The 15,219-nt window shown below is 48.4% G+C and overlaps 1 protein-coding gene across 1 annotated transcript in view; it reads right to left on the bottom strand.

Annotated features, from left to right (window-relative positions):
- Positions 1-7,044: 7,044 nt before the first annotated feature.
- The window catches only part of LOC144889519 (uncharacterized), a 47,769-nt gene continuing 39,594 nt past the window's right edge, over positions 7,045-15,219 (bottom strand). The window contains exon 5 of the mRNA XM_078770078.1: positions 7,045-7,111. Coding sequence (XP_078626204.1) covers positions 7,107-7,111 — 5 coding nt within the window. The 3' untranslated portion in view covers positions 7,045-7,106. The remainder of the gene's footprint in view (positions 7,112-15,219) is intronic.

Below are 15,219 nucleotides of genomic sequence, written 5' to 3'. Positions count from 1 at the left end.
GAGAGAAATTCCTGGCTGGTGATAGTCCCTGATACATTTAAGAACGTCATATTACAACAGGTGCATGGTACCCGCTCCGGCGGCTATTTGGGCAGGACAAAGACAACATCTCGGGTCCGCCGGAGGTTTTATTGGGTTAATATGGCGCGCGACATACAGGACTGGTGTTGGAGATGCGACGCCCGTTCTGCCAAAAAGGGACCAGCATGGAGGATGAGGGCCCCCCTTCAATTACACCAGGTGGGGGCCCCCCTTGAGCGGGTGGCTATGGATATTCTAGGACCGCTACCCCGCACCCACCAAGGTAATAAGTACATCCTCGTTGTAATGGACTATTTCACCAAGTGGCTGGAGGCCTACGCCCTCCCCAACCAAGAAGCCGGGGTGGTAGCGCAGGCCTTCGTGGAAGGATTTGTATGTCGGCATGGGATTCCACAGGAGCTGCACACCGATCAGGGTCGAAATTTTGAAAGTCAATTGCTAAAAGATGTGTGCAGACTCCTGTCAATTCGGAAAACCAGGACCACGCCCTTGCGGCCACAATCTGACGGGATGGTGGAAAGGTTCAATCGAACATTGATCCAACAACTGGCATTGTTCATCACCACCCGTCAGGATGACTGGGACGAACATCTCCCGTACTTGTTAATGGACTACCGAACCAGCCAGCACGGGGCCACCGCATGCAACCCAGCGTTGCTCATGTATGGGCGGGAGTTGCGGGCTCCCGCCGACTTGCTATGCGGTCCCATGCCAGAGACCACCGATACACCGCCGAGGGAGGGTTACGCACGTCACCTGGAGGAAGGCATGGAGCGGGTCCATGCCTTCGCCCGCCGCCAGCTCCATATGGCGGGGGCCAAGATGAAGCGCAGGTACGACCACCGGAGCCAGGGGAGCCAGTACGCTCCGGGGATGAAGATTTGGTTATTTAATCCCCGGAGGCGGAAGGGTAGGTGCCCCAAACTCACCTCCCCCTGGCAAGGCCCGGGAGTCGTCCTGTCGCAAGTCTGTGACGTGGTCATTAAGATCAAAATGGGGCCAAGAGCCCTCCCTCGGATCGTCCATGCCGACCGGATAAGACCTTATGCCGGCGAGCAGGCGCCCTCGTGGATCGCCTCGGCTCTAGATGCCGAGGCAGGACCCAGTACCTCTTGCGAAGGGGGCTCGTAGTGTCAGAGGACTGGGGGGGGGGTGGGGTGATAGGGGAGATGCCCGATGTGGTGGGATGGCAACTCTGCCATCCCTCACATCCACCCGGGCACATGAGCACTAGTTATGGGGCTTTTGGCAGTGCAAGCTCACCGAGGGAGGGTTTGGATAATTGTATAGGGATCTAGAAAAATGACAATAGGTAACGGTAGAGGTAAGTAGCAACATTGTACAGGCAGTCGGGGACGTAGAGAGGTTAGAATGGTTGTTAATGACGTGGTATGTGCTTAGTTTAAAGGGAAGATGGGGAGCACCAAGTTAGAAGGAAACCAGGTAGATCAGATGATGCAGTGTGTTTGTGGTTGTTATTGGATGAGGAATTGGTATGGAAGTTTTGCGGGTGAGCATGTTGAGCAAATGAGGCAATGCTCGTGAATGGTGCCATGTGTGTGTGTTGAAAGTGTTTTCAGTAGCGTATTGTGAGAAGTGTAAGGTGATTGTGAGTTGTATTGAGCGTGGAAGTGTATGGAGCAGTGTATGAGGAATAATTGTGATTGTGCATTGTATTGAATGAATGAAGAAGCCTGGGACGAAGGAGGGTGCAGGTGGCACCAGGTGTGTGGGCACAGGTATGCAAATCCAGGTGAGAATGGTTGTGGGGAATAGCTGGTATGGAATACATGGAGTATGGAATGGATGGTGTGGAGTGAATATGGTGGAAACTGTGGAGTGGAGTGGTTGGTGCGAAGGCAGTGGATGGGGAGGATGGACCCCATCACGAATACCCGGGGAGGGTAGTTTAATAGTTAGGTAGAGGGTATAGGTAAATTGTGGTTGGATATTGGCATCTGTGGTGCGTGTGGAAGAATGGTGTTTGGATGGGTGCATTAGTGACGTGGAAATGGCTCAGCGTGTGGCCTGTTAGTGTGTGTAGTTGGTTGGGCGCTCCGCCACTGTTAGGATGTCGGCCAGGTGAGGCCGCAGGTGGGCTCTGGGAGCCGGTAGAGTTCAATGGGGCCCGAGGATCCAGAGGAAGGACCCGGGTAGCCCAGTGCCAGAGAGGGCACCGAGGGGGTAAGCGCCAGGGAGGGCCTTCCCCAGGTATATAGGTAGGGTGAGGAGCTAGGTAAGCTCGGGTGGCAACTTCAGTGGCGGAGGTGTGCAGGTGGGTAGACTTGCTGGGAGAGCCACACGACTCAGCCCAGAAATTGTGCGAAGGCACAGGGAGTTGAATTGGGGGAGTGAGACCCCAAATTGGAGAGCACCACAGTTTGGCCAATGGGAGTTTGGTTCTTAAAACCGCATGGAGTTTAAGATGGCCAATGGTTTTGCAGGGAAAGACCCCGGGTAGTGTAAAGTGTATTAAAGTCATTTAGAGGATAGTTAGGATTAAGAATCTCCTCGCACCATCTACACCCACTCACCTGAGGTGACGTAACTCCACACCATGCCATGTTTTGATTATTTTTCTGTGCAAATGTTTTGGATTGTGAGACGCATCATGACGTGGGTGTGACATTGTGTTGTTGTTCCATCTCTTCCTCCTTAAGAGGGATTGATGATGAATTGGGTGATGGCAAATTTGGTTAGAAATTGGGATCGTGGATGAATTTGGTATTAGGGGAGATATGGGGAGGACGACACGTAGTGACGAATTTGTAAATGTGTAGGTTTTCGTAAATACGGGGAGGGGCAAGGGGGGCAGTGTAGGTCACATGTGGGGGGCGTACGTAGGGACGAACCTTTCTCAGCTCGCTCCCATGCGCCCCTCATTCTGCATTGCCTTGTTTTGATGTGTACCCTTGCGCCCTTGCCCTCGCTAACTCTGCGGCTTTGTCTTCCTTCCCCGACCCATGGATCGTGCTCTCTGGGCACTGAGGGGGAGCGTGCGGGAGGCCGCATCGGTGTGCCCGAATCCCCGCAACTAGCTGCCTGCATCGATGCACCACTTTATGGACCACGTTGTTGTGGCTGAGCACCACCATATGGACCACAGTACTGTGGCCAAGCACCACTTATGGACCACAAGTTTTGTGGCATGGCCCCTCTGCTGGGACCGGCCACGATGGCCCAAGATCTTGCTTGCGGACCTCGGTGCGGTGGCACCAAGCCATACAGGTGAACCACCCATAGTCGGCCCCTGTTGGCCATAAATAAAAAAAGATGGACGCGTTGTGTGCCTTTTTATCTTTGCAAATAGGCAGCAAGCAAGAACAACAAGAGTTGACAACATCAAGAACGACATCGGCCAGCAGAGGGAGCAGAAGACCAAGACCACCAGTTGTGTTCTTTTTATAGTATTGTGCAATGTCGCACTGGATGGTGCGTGACTGTGAATTTTGGTGCTCTTTATTTGTGCTGGTGCGTCGATGCAGTGCATGCTGTCTCCTCCCTCCCACAGGATTCTTTTTGTCTCCTGAAAAAGAAAAATAACAGGTCCTGGGTTGCAGTGTAAATACAATTAACGTCACTTGTAAATAATGCTCCCCACCGTAAATGTATAGTTTGAAAATTAATTCCGCAATTCGGTTATTCTGTGGGTGTGAGTCTGCTAGGTAGGGTGCAACGCAACAGGGGGACATATTTATTTGTGTTTTAAAATTGTCGCACTCAGGGTCAGATTAATAGTAGAGGGTGTTACACCTGAGTGTCACACTAAGTTAAAGTTTTGTCGGCCCGAGTTGTGCCGTGAGGAATGAGGGTGCTGTGTTACGGTTTTTAGAACCTTCACTTTATCAAATTTAGTATTAAAATCCCTAATAACCGCACGTGTACATTTCCCCCTTAATTGGCTGTTAATTGAAATGAGTGCACCGTAGCTAGTCCATGTACAAGCACGTAGGCCACCATAGAACCTCTCTATAGTTATTTCTTTATTATATGTCTCAGGTAAGGCTGTGTCTCCACTAGTTGACCTTGCGCTGCACAAAATGAAATAAGATAGATCCCCTTTCGATGGCCCCAGAACCTCCATTGCCAACTGCATTGCCAACTGCATTCAGACTCCATTACGCACGCGGTCAGCTCGGAGAAGAAGGGCGTGGCCCACCCATCGTCATCAAGAGGGCGGGGCTATAAAACCCGTTGCATCAGCCCCCACCGCCAGATGATTGAGGGAGCCAGATGCGTGTCCAAGCTGAAATCAACCCTGCCGCGTGAAACCAGATACGTGTGCCTGCCGCGTGAACAGATACGTGTGCCTGCCGCGTGAAACCAGATACATGTGCCTGCCGCCGCCTTGCTCGCTGCCAAACCGGAGCGTGGACGTTCGAGCGGGACCTCAACGTCGCGCCACTGGCCCCGGACCTTCCTGCCCGCCATCTCCTTGGACCGTGTCCCTCTGCCAGCATTCCTACCATTGCCATTTCCTCCCATTCGTGTACGTGAGTTTGTTCTGTTCGTGCTGTCCTTGGGGTATAAGTTAAGCTTGTTTTAAGGATTGCACTGTGTCTTCTTCTCCTTCTGTAAATTACTTTCGTTTCTTTCCTTCTCCTTTGGTTTCTTTGGTTGTGTAAATAATAATAATAAATATTTGTTCTTCCTACCTTTGCCTCCTTCTTCATGCTCGTCCGATCGCCTTTGTCTTTTACCTATTGATATGCGTGGTACGATTTGGCCAACGCTCAGGATCGGGTTAGTCCTTGATAAATGGCTCGAACTCCGGGTTGCTAAAAACTGCTCGGCAACTAGTCTATCTAAAACCGTGGTTCGAGCGTGAGTCTCTTCCCTGCTTCACGGTCAGGAGTGGCACTCAGGTCCTTGGGACTTTTCGTTGACCAATTACCCTGGCTGCTCCCGACCGGAAGGAGCGTTAGGATTTCCAGGACTCACATCGGTCAGTAACAGACAAGGGGCTAACCCCCTCCCACCCCCCTTGGTAAGGGGAAAAGGCCGACGTTGAGATCCATAACAATATGTTTCAGGAAATTACCGAGAGATATTTCTTCGTTTTTTTTTATTTGTTATGTGCGCGTACACTTTAAATAGGTTTATTTGAAATCTTTAATTTTCACAATGTAATTTACTTGCCATTCGATTATTACGAGACACTTCCTCTTGAGGATCGTGACAATTCATGCGTTGCGTGGAAATTTCCATTTACAAAATGAATGAGACAGGGGAGAGGAGCGAGGAGTGAGGAGTTGGAGAGTGAGGACCGAGGGGTTGGAGAGTGAGGAGCGAGGGGTTGGAGAGCGAGGAGCGAGGGGTTGGAGAGTGAGGACCTAGGGGTTGGAGAGCAAGGAGCTAGGGGTTGGAGAGCGAGGAGGGAGGGGTTGGAGAGCGAGGAGCGAGGGGTTGGAGAGTGAGGAGCGAGGGGTTGGAGAGCGAGGACCTAGGGGTTGGAGAGCGAGGAGCGAGGGGTTGGAGAGCGAGGACCTAGGGGTTGGAGAGCGAGGACGTAGGGGTTGGAGAGCGAGGAGCTGGGGGTTGGAGAGCGAGGAGGGAGGGGTTGGAGAGCGAGGAGCGAGGGGTTGAAGAGCGAGGAGCTAGGGGTTGGAGAGCGAGGAGCTAGGGGTTGGAGAGCGAGGAGCTAGGGGTTGGAGAGCAAGGAGCTAGGTGTTGGACAGTGCGGAGCGAGGGGTTGGAGAGTGAGGAGCAAGGAGTTGGAGAGTGAGGGTCGATTGGAGCGGAGAGTGAGGAGCGATTGGAGAGGAGAGTGAGGAGCGATTGGAGAGGAGAGTGAGGAGCGATTGAAGGGGAGTGTGAGGAATTGGAGGGGAGTGTGAGGAATTGGAGATGAGTGTGAGGAAGTATTGGAGAGGAGTGTGAGGAAGTATTGGAGAGGAGTGTGAGGAGGTATTGGAGGGGGGTGTGAGGAATTGGAGAGGAGTGTGAGGAAGTATTGGAGAGGAGTGTGAGGAAGTATTGGAGAGGAGTGTGAGGAGGTATTGGAGGGGAGTGTGAGGAGGTATTGGAGGGGAGTGTGAGGAGGAGTGGGATTGGAGAGGGGTGAGGGTGGAGAGAGGAGAGTGTCAGGTGGAGAGGAGTGAGAGGTCACATATTATGTGAAATAAATAAATTGTGTTCATTACACCATTTCTGGATCTGATGAATTGCCAGTAACCATTTTGTAAAATTTAATGTGCAGCATCTAAATCAAGATGTCCAAATGTCACACACGTCCATGCCCGTGGGATTCCCATGGGTGACCCCACTGGTGATATAATAATGTGGGTGGAGGCATATCGGTCGATGTCGCGACGTCGAAGAGTGTCGTTCTCGTTTCATAAGCAGCAGGTGATGAGTAAATGGAGGAAATGGGTCTTCAAATTAAAAGGTTGACATTTATAATTTTCACAAGTCACATTCTGACCATCATCACTCAATTATATCTCCACTTTGAAATTATTGGATTTCATGGTTGACAGAAAAAAAAAACATCATCACATTTGAAAAGTGCTGAACCTTTGAAAATGAATTTGAAAAAAACATGTTATTTTTAAAACTACAACATGGAACTTAAGCTCAATTTTGGCAAACAATGGAATTATGAAAATGAATGAGTGGTGACAACTCATCATTCAATGCCATTTTGAGTCCATCGTGCATGGAATGTATCGATTTTATACATGCAAGTTGTGCCTACTTGTTATTTGGAATTTTTGCCTTATTTCTGAGAAAAGTCTGCCAGTCAAGAAGATTCCTGTATATATTTATTACTTGTTGTTCAAAAAAATCGGTACATTATCGAAGAGGAACAGCCAGTAGGCCTAAATAATGAAAACTTACGTTCCCACGACAAGGAATCTGCTGGCGCAGCAGCACAGTAAGAGTGTTTTGGCAAGCTGGGTATGTTCTTGACAACTTTCCGTGTTGTAATGTTATTCGAACTTCTTTGCTGAAGAGACTTGCTTGGCTTGTGAGGTTTGACGTCATAAAAAATCGTTGGTGCTTTCACGGTCCTTTTCCGTTTCCCCCCTACGACCAGACCCTCAAACTGCTGTTCGACAAAATTATTCTGCAGAGAACAAATATAAAACAGAGAATCATAAATCATCACACATCAGAGAGGATGAACAGTAATTCTACATATTTCCCTTCACATAAGGGTCCTTACAACTACAGCCCCATCTATGTACATCTTAGAGGGGTAGAAAATGTAGACTTTGAAATGTACAGTTCAAATCAAATGATACCCTAGATCAGTTTAGTTTAGAAGAATTCATCAAATCAGCAACCTTAATACAACTCATCAAACCAAATATTAACAAGAAAGAGCAATCAGAGATTGCCGACCATCGCAAAGATGCGTTTGTGTGGTATTTATTAGCTGCTGTATTTGTGTGGTTTAATGACGACATAGATTTATGTTCAATCCAATATGGCTGCCGAATCACGTGACCGATGACGTCATTAATTTAATTCTCCCATACATTTTTTGTGTGGATCATGCGCAAGAAATTTCACACTGATCGGATAAAGCGTTCTACATGTCTAATTATGACGTCATAAACAATGACATCATCATGAATATTTGTTGTTCCCCATGGGGAGTACATGACAATGAGCCATGTTTCAATATTTTCCATGGGACGGTTTCAGAGATTTATAGGTGCAAAGTTTTTCGGTTTTTCCAAGATGGTACCTGTACCACGTGACCTATGACGTCGTATTTACCATTTAAAATATTCTACAGGAGGACTATATGGTGAAAATTTCTTGGCAATAGGACCAACGGTTGCAGAGAAAAGCATACTGACATTCTATGCAGACAAACAAACAGACAGACAGACAGGCAGACAGATTCAAATGCAATACCCTCTTCTCTGGCGAGGGTAATTGTAAATAACCCATTACAAATTATCAACATTGCAAACACCATTAATAATTTGCAAGTTATGATACACCGAGTGATAAAGCCTGGAGTGTCCGTGTGTGTCGTGCAGTGCCGTGTGAGTCGTGCCATGCCCGTGTCTGCCGTGCCACGTCCGTACTGTGTCCGTGTGTTGTGCTGTGTCCGTGCCCTGTCTATGCTTTGTTGTGCCATGTCCGTGTGTGCTGTGCTGTGTCTGTGTCATGCCGTGTCCGTGTGTGCCATGCATTGTGCGTGTGTGTCGTGCAGTGTCTGTTGTGCCGTGTCTGTGTCTGTAGTGCCGTGTCCGTGTCTGTCGTGTCGTGCCGATGCTGTGTCCATGTGTGTTGTGCCATGCAGTGTCGTGTGTGTTGTGCCGTGCAGTGTCCGTGTGTGTGGTGCCATGCAGTGTCCATGTCTGTCATGCCGTGTCCGTTGTGCCGTGTCAGTGTCTGTCGTGCCGTGTCCGTGTCTGTCGTGCCGTGTCCGTGTCTGTCGTGTTGTGTCCGTGTCTATCGTGCCGTGTCCGTGTCTGTCGTGCCGTGTCCGTCATGCCGTGCCCGTGTCTGTCGTGCCGTGTCTGTTGTGCCGTGTCTGTGTCTGTCGTGCCGTGTCAGTGTCTGTCGTGCCGTGTCCGTGTCTGTCGTGCCGTGTCCGTGTCTGTGGTGCCGTGTCCGTGTCTGTCGTGCCGTGTCTGTCGTGTCCGTCGTGCCGTGTCCGTGTCTGTCGTGCCGTGTCCGTGTCTTGTCGTGTCCGTCGTGCCGTGTCAGTCATGCCGTGTCTGTCATGCTGTGTCCATGTCTGTCATGTTGCGTCGATGTCTGTCGTGCCATGTCCATGTCGGTCGCATCGTGTCCGTCGTGCCGTGTCTGTGCCGTGCCATATCCATGTGTGTCGTGCCGTGTCCGTATCCTCTCTGTGCTGTGTTGTGCCATGTCCGTGTGTGTCGTGCTGTGTCAGTGCCATACCGTATGTCATGTCGTGTCCATGTGTGTCGTGCCATATCCATGTCCGTGTGTGTCAAGCTATCCGTGCCGTGCTGTCCATGCCATGCCGTGTCTGTGCAATGCCGTGTGTGTCGTGCCGTGCCGTACCATGCAGTGCCGTGCCGTGCAGTGTCGTACCGTGCAGTGCCGTACAGGGTCGTGCTGCGCAGTGCCGTGCCGTGCCATGCAGTGCCGTGCCGTGCAGTGTCGTACCGTGCAGTGCCGTACAGGGTCGTGCTGCGCAGTGTTGTGCTGTGCCACGCAGTGTCGTACCGTGCAGTGTCGTGCCGTGCAGTACCGTGTCGTGCCGTGCAGTGTTGTGCTGTGCCACGCAGTGTCGTACCGTGCAGTGTCGTACCGTGCAGTGTCGTACCGTGCAGTGTCGTGCCGTGCAGTGTCGTGCCGTGGTGTTGTGCCGTGCAGTGTCCGTGCCCTCTCTATGCTGTGTTGTGCCATGTCCGTGTGTGCTGTGCCATGCGGTGTTGTACCGTGTGTGTCGTGCCGTGCCGTGCCCTCTCTATGCTGTGTTGTGCCATGTTCATGTGTGTCCCTAGGAGGGGAAGGAGGGGTGGTGGTGTGTATTATGGGAGGATGGTGGGTTGAGAGGGGGGTGTGGGATTGTGCTGGATGGTCTTACAGTTTTGAGCGACAGCTGATTCTTCCGCTTAATCGTGGGGATGGCATTCTCTCTCAATCGTGGGGGATAACCACAAGATCTAGCAATCTCCGTTGTTTCATAACAGTTCTCTGTAAAATGTTCCGAGCACAAAAGCGACCATTTTGTAGGCCCCGTCCACACTCGGGTATTTCGAACAAACTTCGTCCAATTTCTGGCAACCCTCAGATCTTTCGGCCATTGATGTAGCATAACACCGTCTCGGTTTATATTACTACAACCACCAAGGACGCATCGACACGGCATATTTGTCGAAATTCGAATTGTTTGAGTTAATCGTACCGCGATATAAGCTGCCGACAGTATGGAAATGGCGGTCGTCTTCCTGGTGCGGCGTCACGACCGAGCGTGAAGAAGAAGAAGATTTCGGCTTTACTTTGTCGGGATGTGGGTCGTGGGGTATCAAGAGATAGATTATGGTCCATGTGGTTCTGAGAGTTTGGGCTCCACTTTTAGCAGAATATCGTCAATGACTTCAGGTCAAGGAAACAGAAACGAATGAAATTTCAAACGAATGAAACACCGAACGAATGAGATACGCACAGATGGTCTTCCTCTGGCGTGTACACAAGTTTGGAGAAAAAATGACGAGAAGTTGACAATTTATTTCTTTTTACAGGAGCGAGGCTCATGGAAGAGCAAGAAATTCAAGGCCTATTCATTCACCACGTCAAATTAGAATGCGATTGACTGAGACGATTAAAACAAAAAAGGATAAGAAGCTGATAAAGAGATAAAGACGGAAAACCATTATTGTTCCCCGTCTCACCACGGAGCAAAAGGGGGACCATGGTTTTCCCCCCCGTCGTCCGTGTGTGCGTGCATGCGTGCGTAAGCGAAGGACCGAATTCTAATTTGGTGTGTGGGTGCAACCCACGTCAAAATCCAAGATGGCCGCCGCCATGTATGTCTGAACCTTGTGAGCGGAATATCTTGAAAAATAAGCGAACGTCTAATCTGGTGTGTGGGTGTATCTCGGCATAAGGAAGAACGGGATGAAAATTGGGTCGCCACGTCAAAATCCAAGATGGCCGCCACCATATATATGTCTGAACCTTGTGAGCGAAATATCTTAAAAATAAACGAACTACTAACTTCTAATCTGGTGTGTGGGTGTATCTACACATAAGGGAGAACGCTATTGAAAATTGGGTCGCCACGTCAAAATCCAAGATGGCCGCCTTGCGTCTTCCACTTTGTCAACTCACATCACTTCAACGACGGGGGACCTAGGTGCAATGCTTGTTTATAAAGATTTGAGGAGTGTCACAAAAGATTTATTACTCAGTATGAGCTTTCATATTGCATTACCAAACTGGAACGGCACCCAGTAGAGAGCAAACCACCACCTGGTTGGCCATATCTCCCAATGGTGAAGAATCACTTAAAAATTAAATAACTCTCATATCCGAATCCATATTCAAATCTTCACCAAATTTGAATCGATCATTCCTCGTCACACACACATCCTGTCCAACAAGTTTCGTCCAAGTCCATCTATAACTTTTTGAGATATCCCGCAATGTATAGTTTTTGGCCCTATCTCCCAATGGTGAAATCACTTTTAGAAATTAAATAATTCTCATATCCGAATCCACATTCAGATCTTCACCAAAATCGAATCTATTTGTCATTGTCAGACACCCACTTCGTCCACCAAGTTTCGTTCAAATCCGTCCACAACTTTTTGAGATATCCTGCTATGTATCGCTTTTACCCCAATCTCCCAATGGTGAAGAATCACTTAAACAATTCTACGAGCCGGATCCGAATCCGGATCTTCACCAAAATCGAATCATTTCGTCCTTGTGACATACTCCACCTCTCTGCAAGATTTTGTCCGAATCTGTCCACAACTTTTTGAGATATTTTGTTCACAGACAAACAGACAGTGGTTGAAACATAACCTCCATTCACCTTTGGTGGCGGAGGTAACAAGAAAGAGCAATCAGAGATTGCAGACCCTACTAGACCAGGACGTGTTTTCAGTGGTTTTTAAGGCTTTTTTGTTACTAGCATACTCACATTCTGTGCAGACAAACAAAAATTATGTTGTGCACAGCACAATACTTGCGAAATCCCTAAAAGGAGTTGTTGACCTTTAGCCTATGTTGATCTCAAAAATAGATGGTGGTTGAATTCAGTGATCTGACATGCAAATCCTCTTCAACTTTCAAGTCAATCAGATGAAAATTGAGGATTATAAAAATTCCACCTTAAGTTGACCTTTGGCCTTTGTTGACCTTTTGGCCTATGTTGACCTCAAAATAAATAGGCTTCTTCCTTATGACCAACTCTACCATTTGGTGAAGTGTCATAAAGATCAGTTTAAAATTGTGGCCGATAGGGAGGGTAGGCACGGTACTAAATATTATATTTGCCCCAATTCCCGCACACTTCCACCCTGAGGCAGCTCCCCAAGGGAGCAAGTGTTCCTCATATTTGAAATCGCCTTCACAAGTTGATCAGATATTCCATATGCCGTTAAGATCTTAATCATCTTGCCACGATGGATGATGGAGTTAAAGGCTTTTCAAAAGTCCATCAATGTCATTATTGCAGGAAGACTGTGGACAGCACAAATCCCTTCTAAGACCATGCCACACGTCTCCGGCTTCCTCGGCCTAATTAGAGATGAGATATCGGGTGCTAATTAATGTAACGCTTGGCCGACTCAGAGACCCCAATCAACACGCTGTGACGAATGGACATGAGTCACAATGAGGCGACTCATCGGACTCTTACCAGGTGACTTGAATGACCCGCACGACTAGAACAGTACGTACGTTAGCTTACATGCTTTGTAAACTTCAAGTCTGAGCACAAAATGACTTTGAGTTCCATTTCTTCCTCGACTATTAGTTACCTCGTGCTCGCGAAGCGGGGTTAAGCAATCGCTTGCGTACGTACGTATGTACGTATTGTCGCGCGATCCCTTCAGGTTAACACCAGGGCTCACGTATGACCCAAACGGCTTTAATGGAGGCGACGATCGAATACGGATTCGGCTATAAAAGCAAGGGCGGAAGAATGAAGAAGAAGAGGCAGAAACGCTTACCTATAGCGAACCGACGACAGCTCTGATCCTGCAGGGGAACGTAACTCAACGAACACGGGAGGTAAAATGTACAAAGAGAATGATTTATTTCAAACCCAAGACAATGAAACGCGACGGAAGATAAATAATTTTCCTAAATCGGGATCCCGCACACCGACTTCCAAATATGAGACAAAGGAATGAATTACATAAAATAACTGTCCCGTCATGTAATGTTCTGTGGGGTGCGGCCTTATCTGTCAGTAGTCGGCAGTGTGTCGGCCGGAATCGTCTAGGCTCCAGTGGCGCGAAGAAACCTCTGTCCGCCTTGCTCGCGCGCTCCGCTAGGCCGAGACCCCGAGAGCATGTCGCCAGGTAGGCCCTGGCCTCGTCTGCTCAGGCGCACGCCTCGCTCCCAGCCCGTCTGCCGCACGCGAGGTCCCGCTCGCTCCGAGCACCAAGAGCACCGAGCACTGAACACCGCTCCAAGCACCACGACGAACCAGCTAAGAGCTCCGAGTGCCGAGAGATCTCCAAGAGCGAAGCACGAAGGGTCCAGGCAAAAAGAAAGAGCAAAAGCTTCAAGCACCAGGGGTCGATCGCAGAGAGAGAGAAAATGTCGTCCAGCCAGCCCTTTTGTCACCTGGCGTGTGATGTCAAACCCTAACAATCCCTTTTCTCCCCCAACCAGAGTCTCATCTCTCGACCTCTCGAATGTTCTGACTGCACTGGTGCCCTCCCATTGGCCAAGTGCTTCCTGCCCTGTGGTGTTGCTCGCCCCTCCCCCTGGCCAATCAACAGTCCTCCTGGGCGTGGCTCCCAGCCTTGCTTGAGGCTCGTTGCTGGCCCAGCTGGTGGTGTGGCTGGCTGCGGCCCATGCGGCGGTGCCCCGATCTGGCTTCCTGCCTGTTTCCCAAAGTCGTTGTGGTAAGGGAGGGGAATTATTTAATGAGTGCACTCAGTACCTATCCAAGTGTTTAAATGAGTGCGTTGCCATAAGGGACACAGGTTTGGCGACAGAGGGGCCGACGAACAAAGGAATCTTATCCATATTCCCTGTACTACTTAGCATGCCCCGCTCCCTCGTGGCGGGGACACCAATACAGCTTATACCGACAAACCGGGTTAAACATAGAACCTATTACAAGGTAGATTCCCAATCGCGACAGACGAAGCATGATACCTATTCAGATCTACCTGGCTCTATATATCACTCTACCCCCCTGACGTAACAGTATGTATGTGTCTGCATTTTGTTAAGAATGTGCATCGCAAACTGTTCAACGGAGGAAATTGAAACTTTGCCACATGTTACATGACCATTTGATATCATGACCATTTGCCACATCTCTTGAGTCACATGGTCATATATCATAGGGTCACATGTTACATGACCATTTGATATCGCGCATATTGAGCGTACATCGAAAACCACTCAACAGAGGAAATATTGAGCGGCCATCGAAAACCATTCAACGGAGGAAATTGAAACTTTACCACATGTTACATGACCATTTCATATAGTGCATATTGAGCGTACATCAAAAACCACTCAACAGAGAAAATTGAAACTTTACCACATGTTACATGACCATTTGATATCACACATATTGAGCGTAGATCGAAAACCGCTCAACAGAGGAAATTGAAATTTTACCACATGTTACATGAACATTTGATATGGTGCATATTGAGCGGCCATCGAAAACCATTCAATGGAGGAAATTGAAACTTTACCACATGTTACATGACCATTTGATATAGTGCATATTGAGCATACATCGAAAACAGTTCAACGGAGGAAATTGAAACTTTACCACATGTTACATGACCATTTGATATCACACATATTGAGCGTAGATCGAAAACCGCTCAACAGAGGAAATTGAAACTTTACCACATGTTACATGAACATTTGATATGGTGCATATTGAGCGGCCATCGAAAACCATTCAACGGAGGAAATTGAAACTTTGCCACATGTTACATGACCATTTGATATCGTGCATATTGAGCGGTCATCGAAAACCATTCAACGGAGGAAATTGAAACTTTACCACATGTTACATGACCATTTGATATAGTGCATATTGAGCATACATCGAAAACAGTTCAACGGAGGAAATTGAAACTTTACCACATGTTACATGACCATTTGATATCGCGCATATTGAGCATACATCTAAAACCACTCAACGGAGGAAATTGAAACTTTACCACATGTTACATGACCATTTGATATCGCACATATTGAGCGTAGATCGAAAACCGCTCAACGGAGGAAATTGAAACTTTACCACATGTTACATGACCATTTGATATAGTGCATATTGAGCGGCCATCGAAAACCATTCAACGGAGGAAATTGTAACTTTACCACATGTTACATGACCATTTGATATCGCGCATATTGAACAGCCATCGAAAACCATTCAACGGAGGAAATTGAAACTTTACCACATGTTACATGACCATTTGATATCGCACATATTGAGTGTAGATCGAAAACCGCTCAACGGAATAAATTGAAACTTTACCACATGTTACATGACCATTTGATATCGCGCATATTGAA

Source organism: Myxine glutinosa, chromosome 1, assembly GCF_964187855.1.
Source record: "Myxine glutinosa chromosome 1, kmMyxGlut1.1, whole genome shotgun sequence".
Taxonomy (NCBI): Eukaryota; Metazoa; Chordata; class Myxini; order Myxiniformes; family Myxinidae; genus Myxine; species Myxine glutinosa.
Note: the sequence above shows the minus strand (reverse complement) of the source record. Positions and strands in the feature narration are given on the sequence as shown.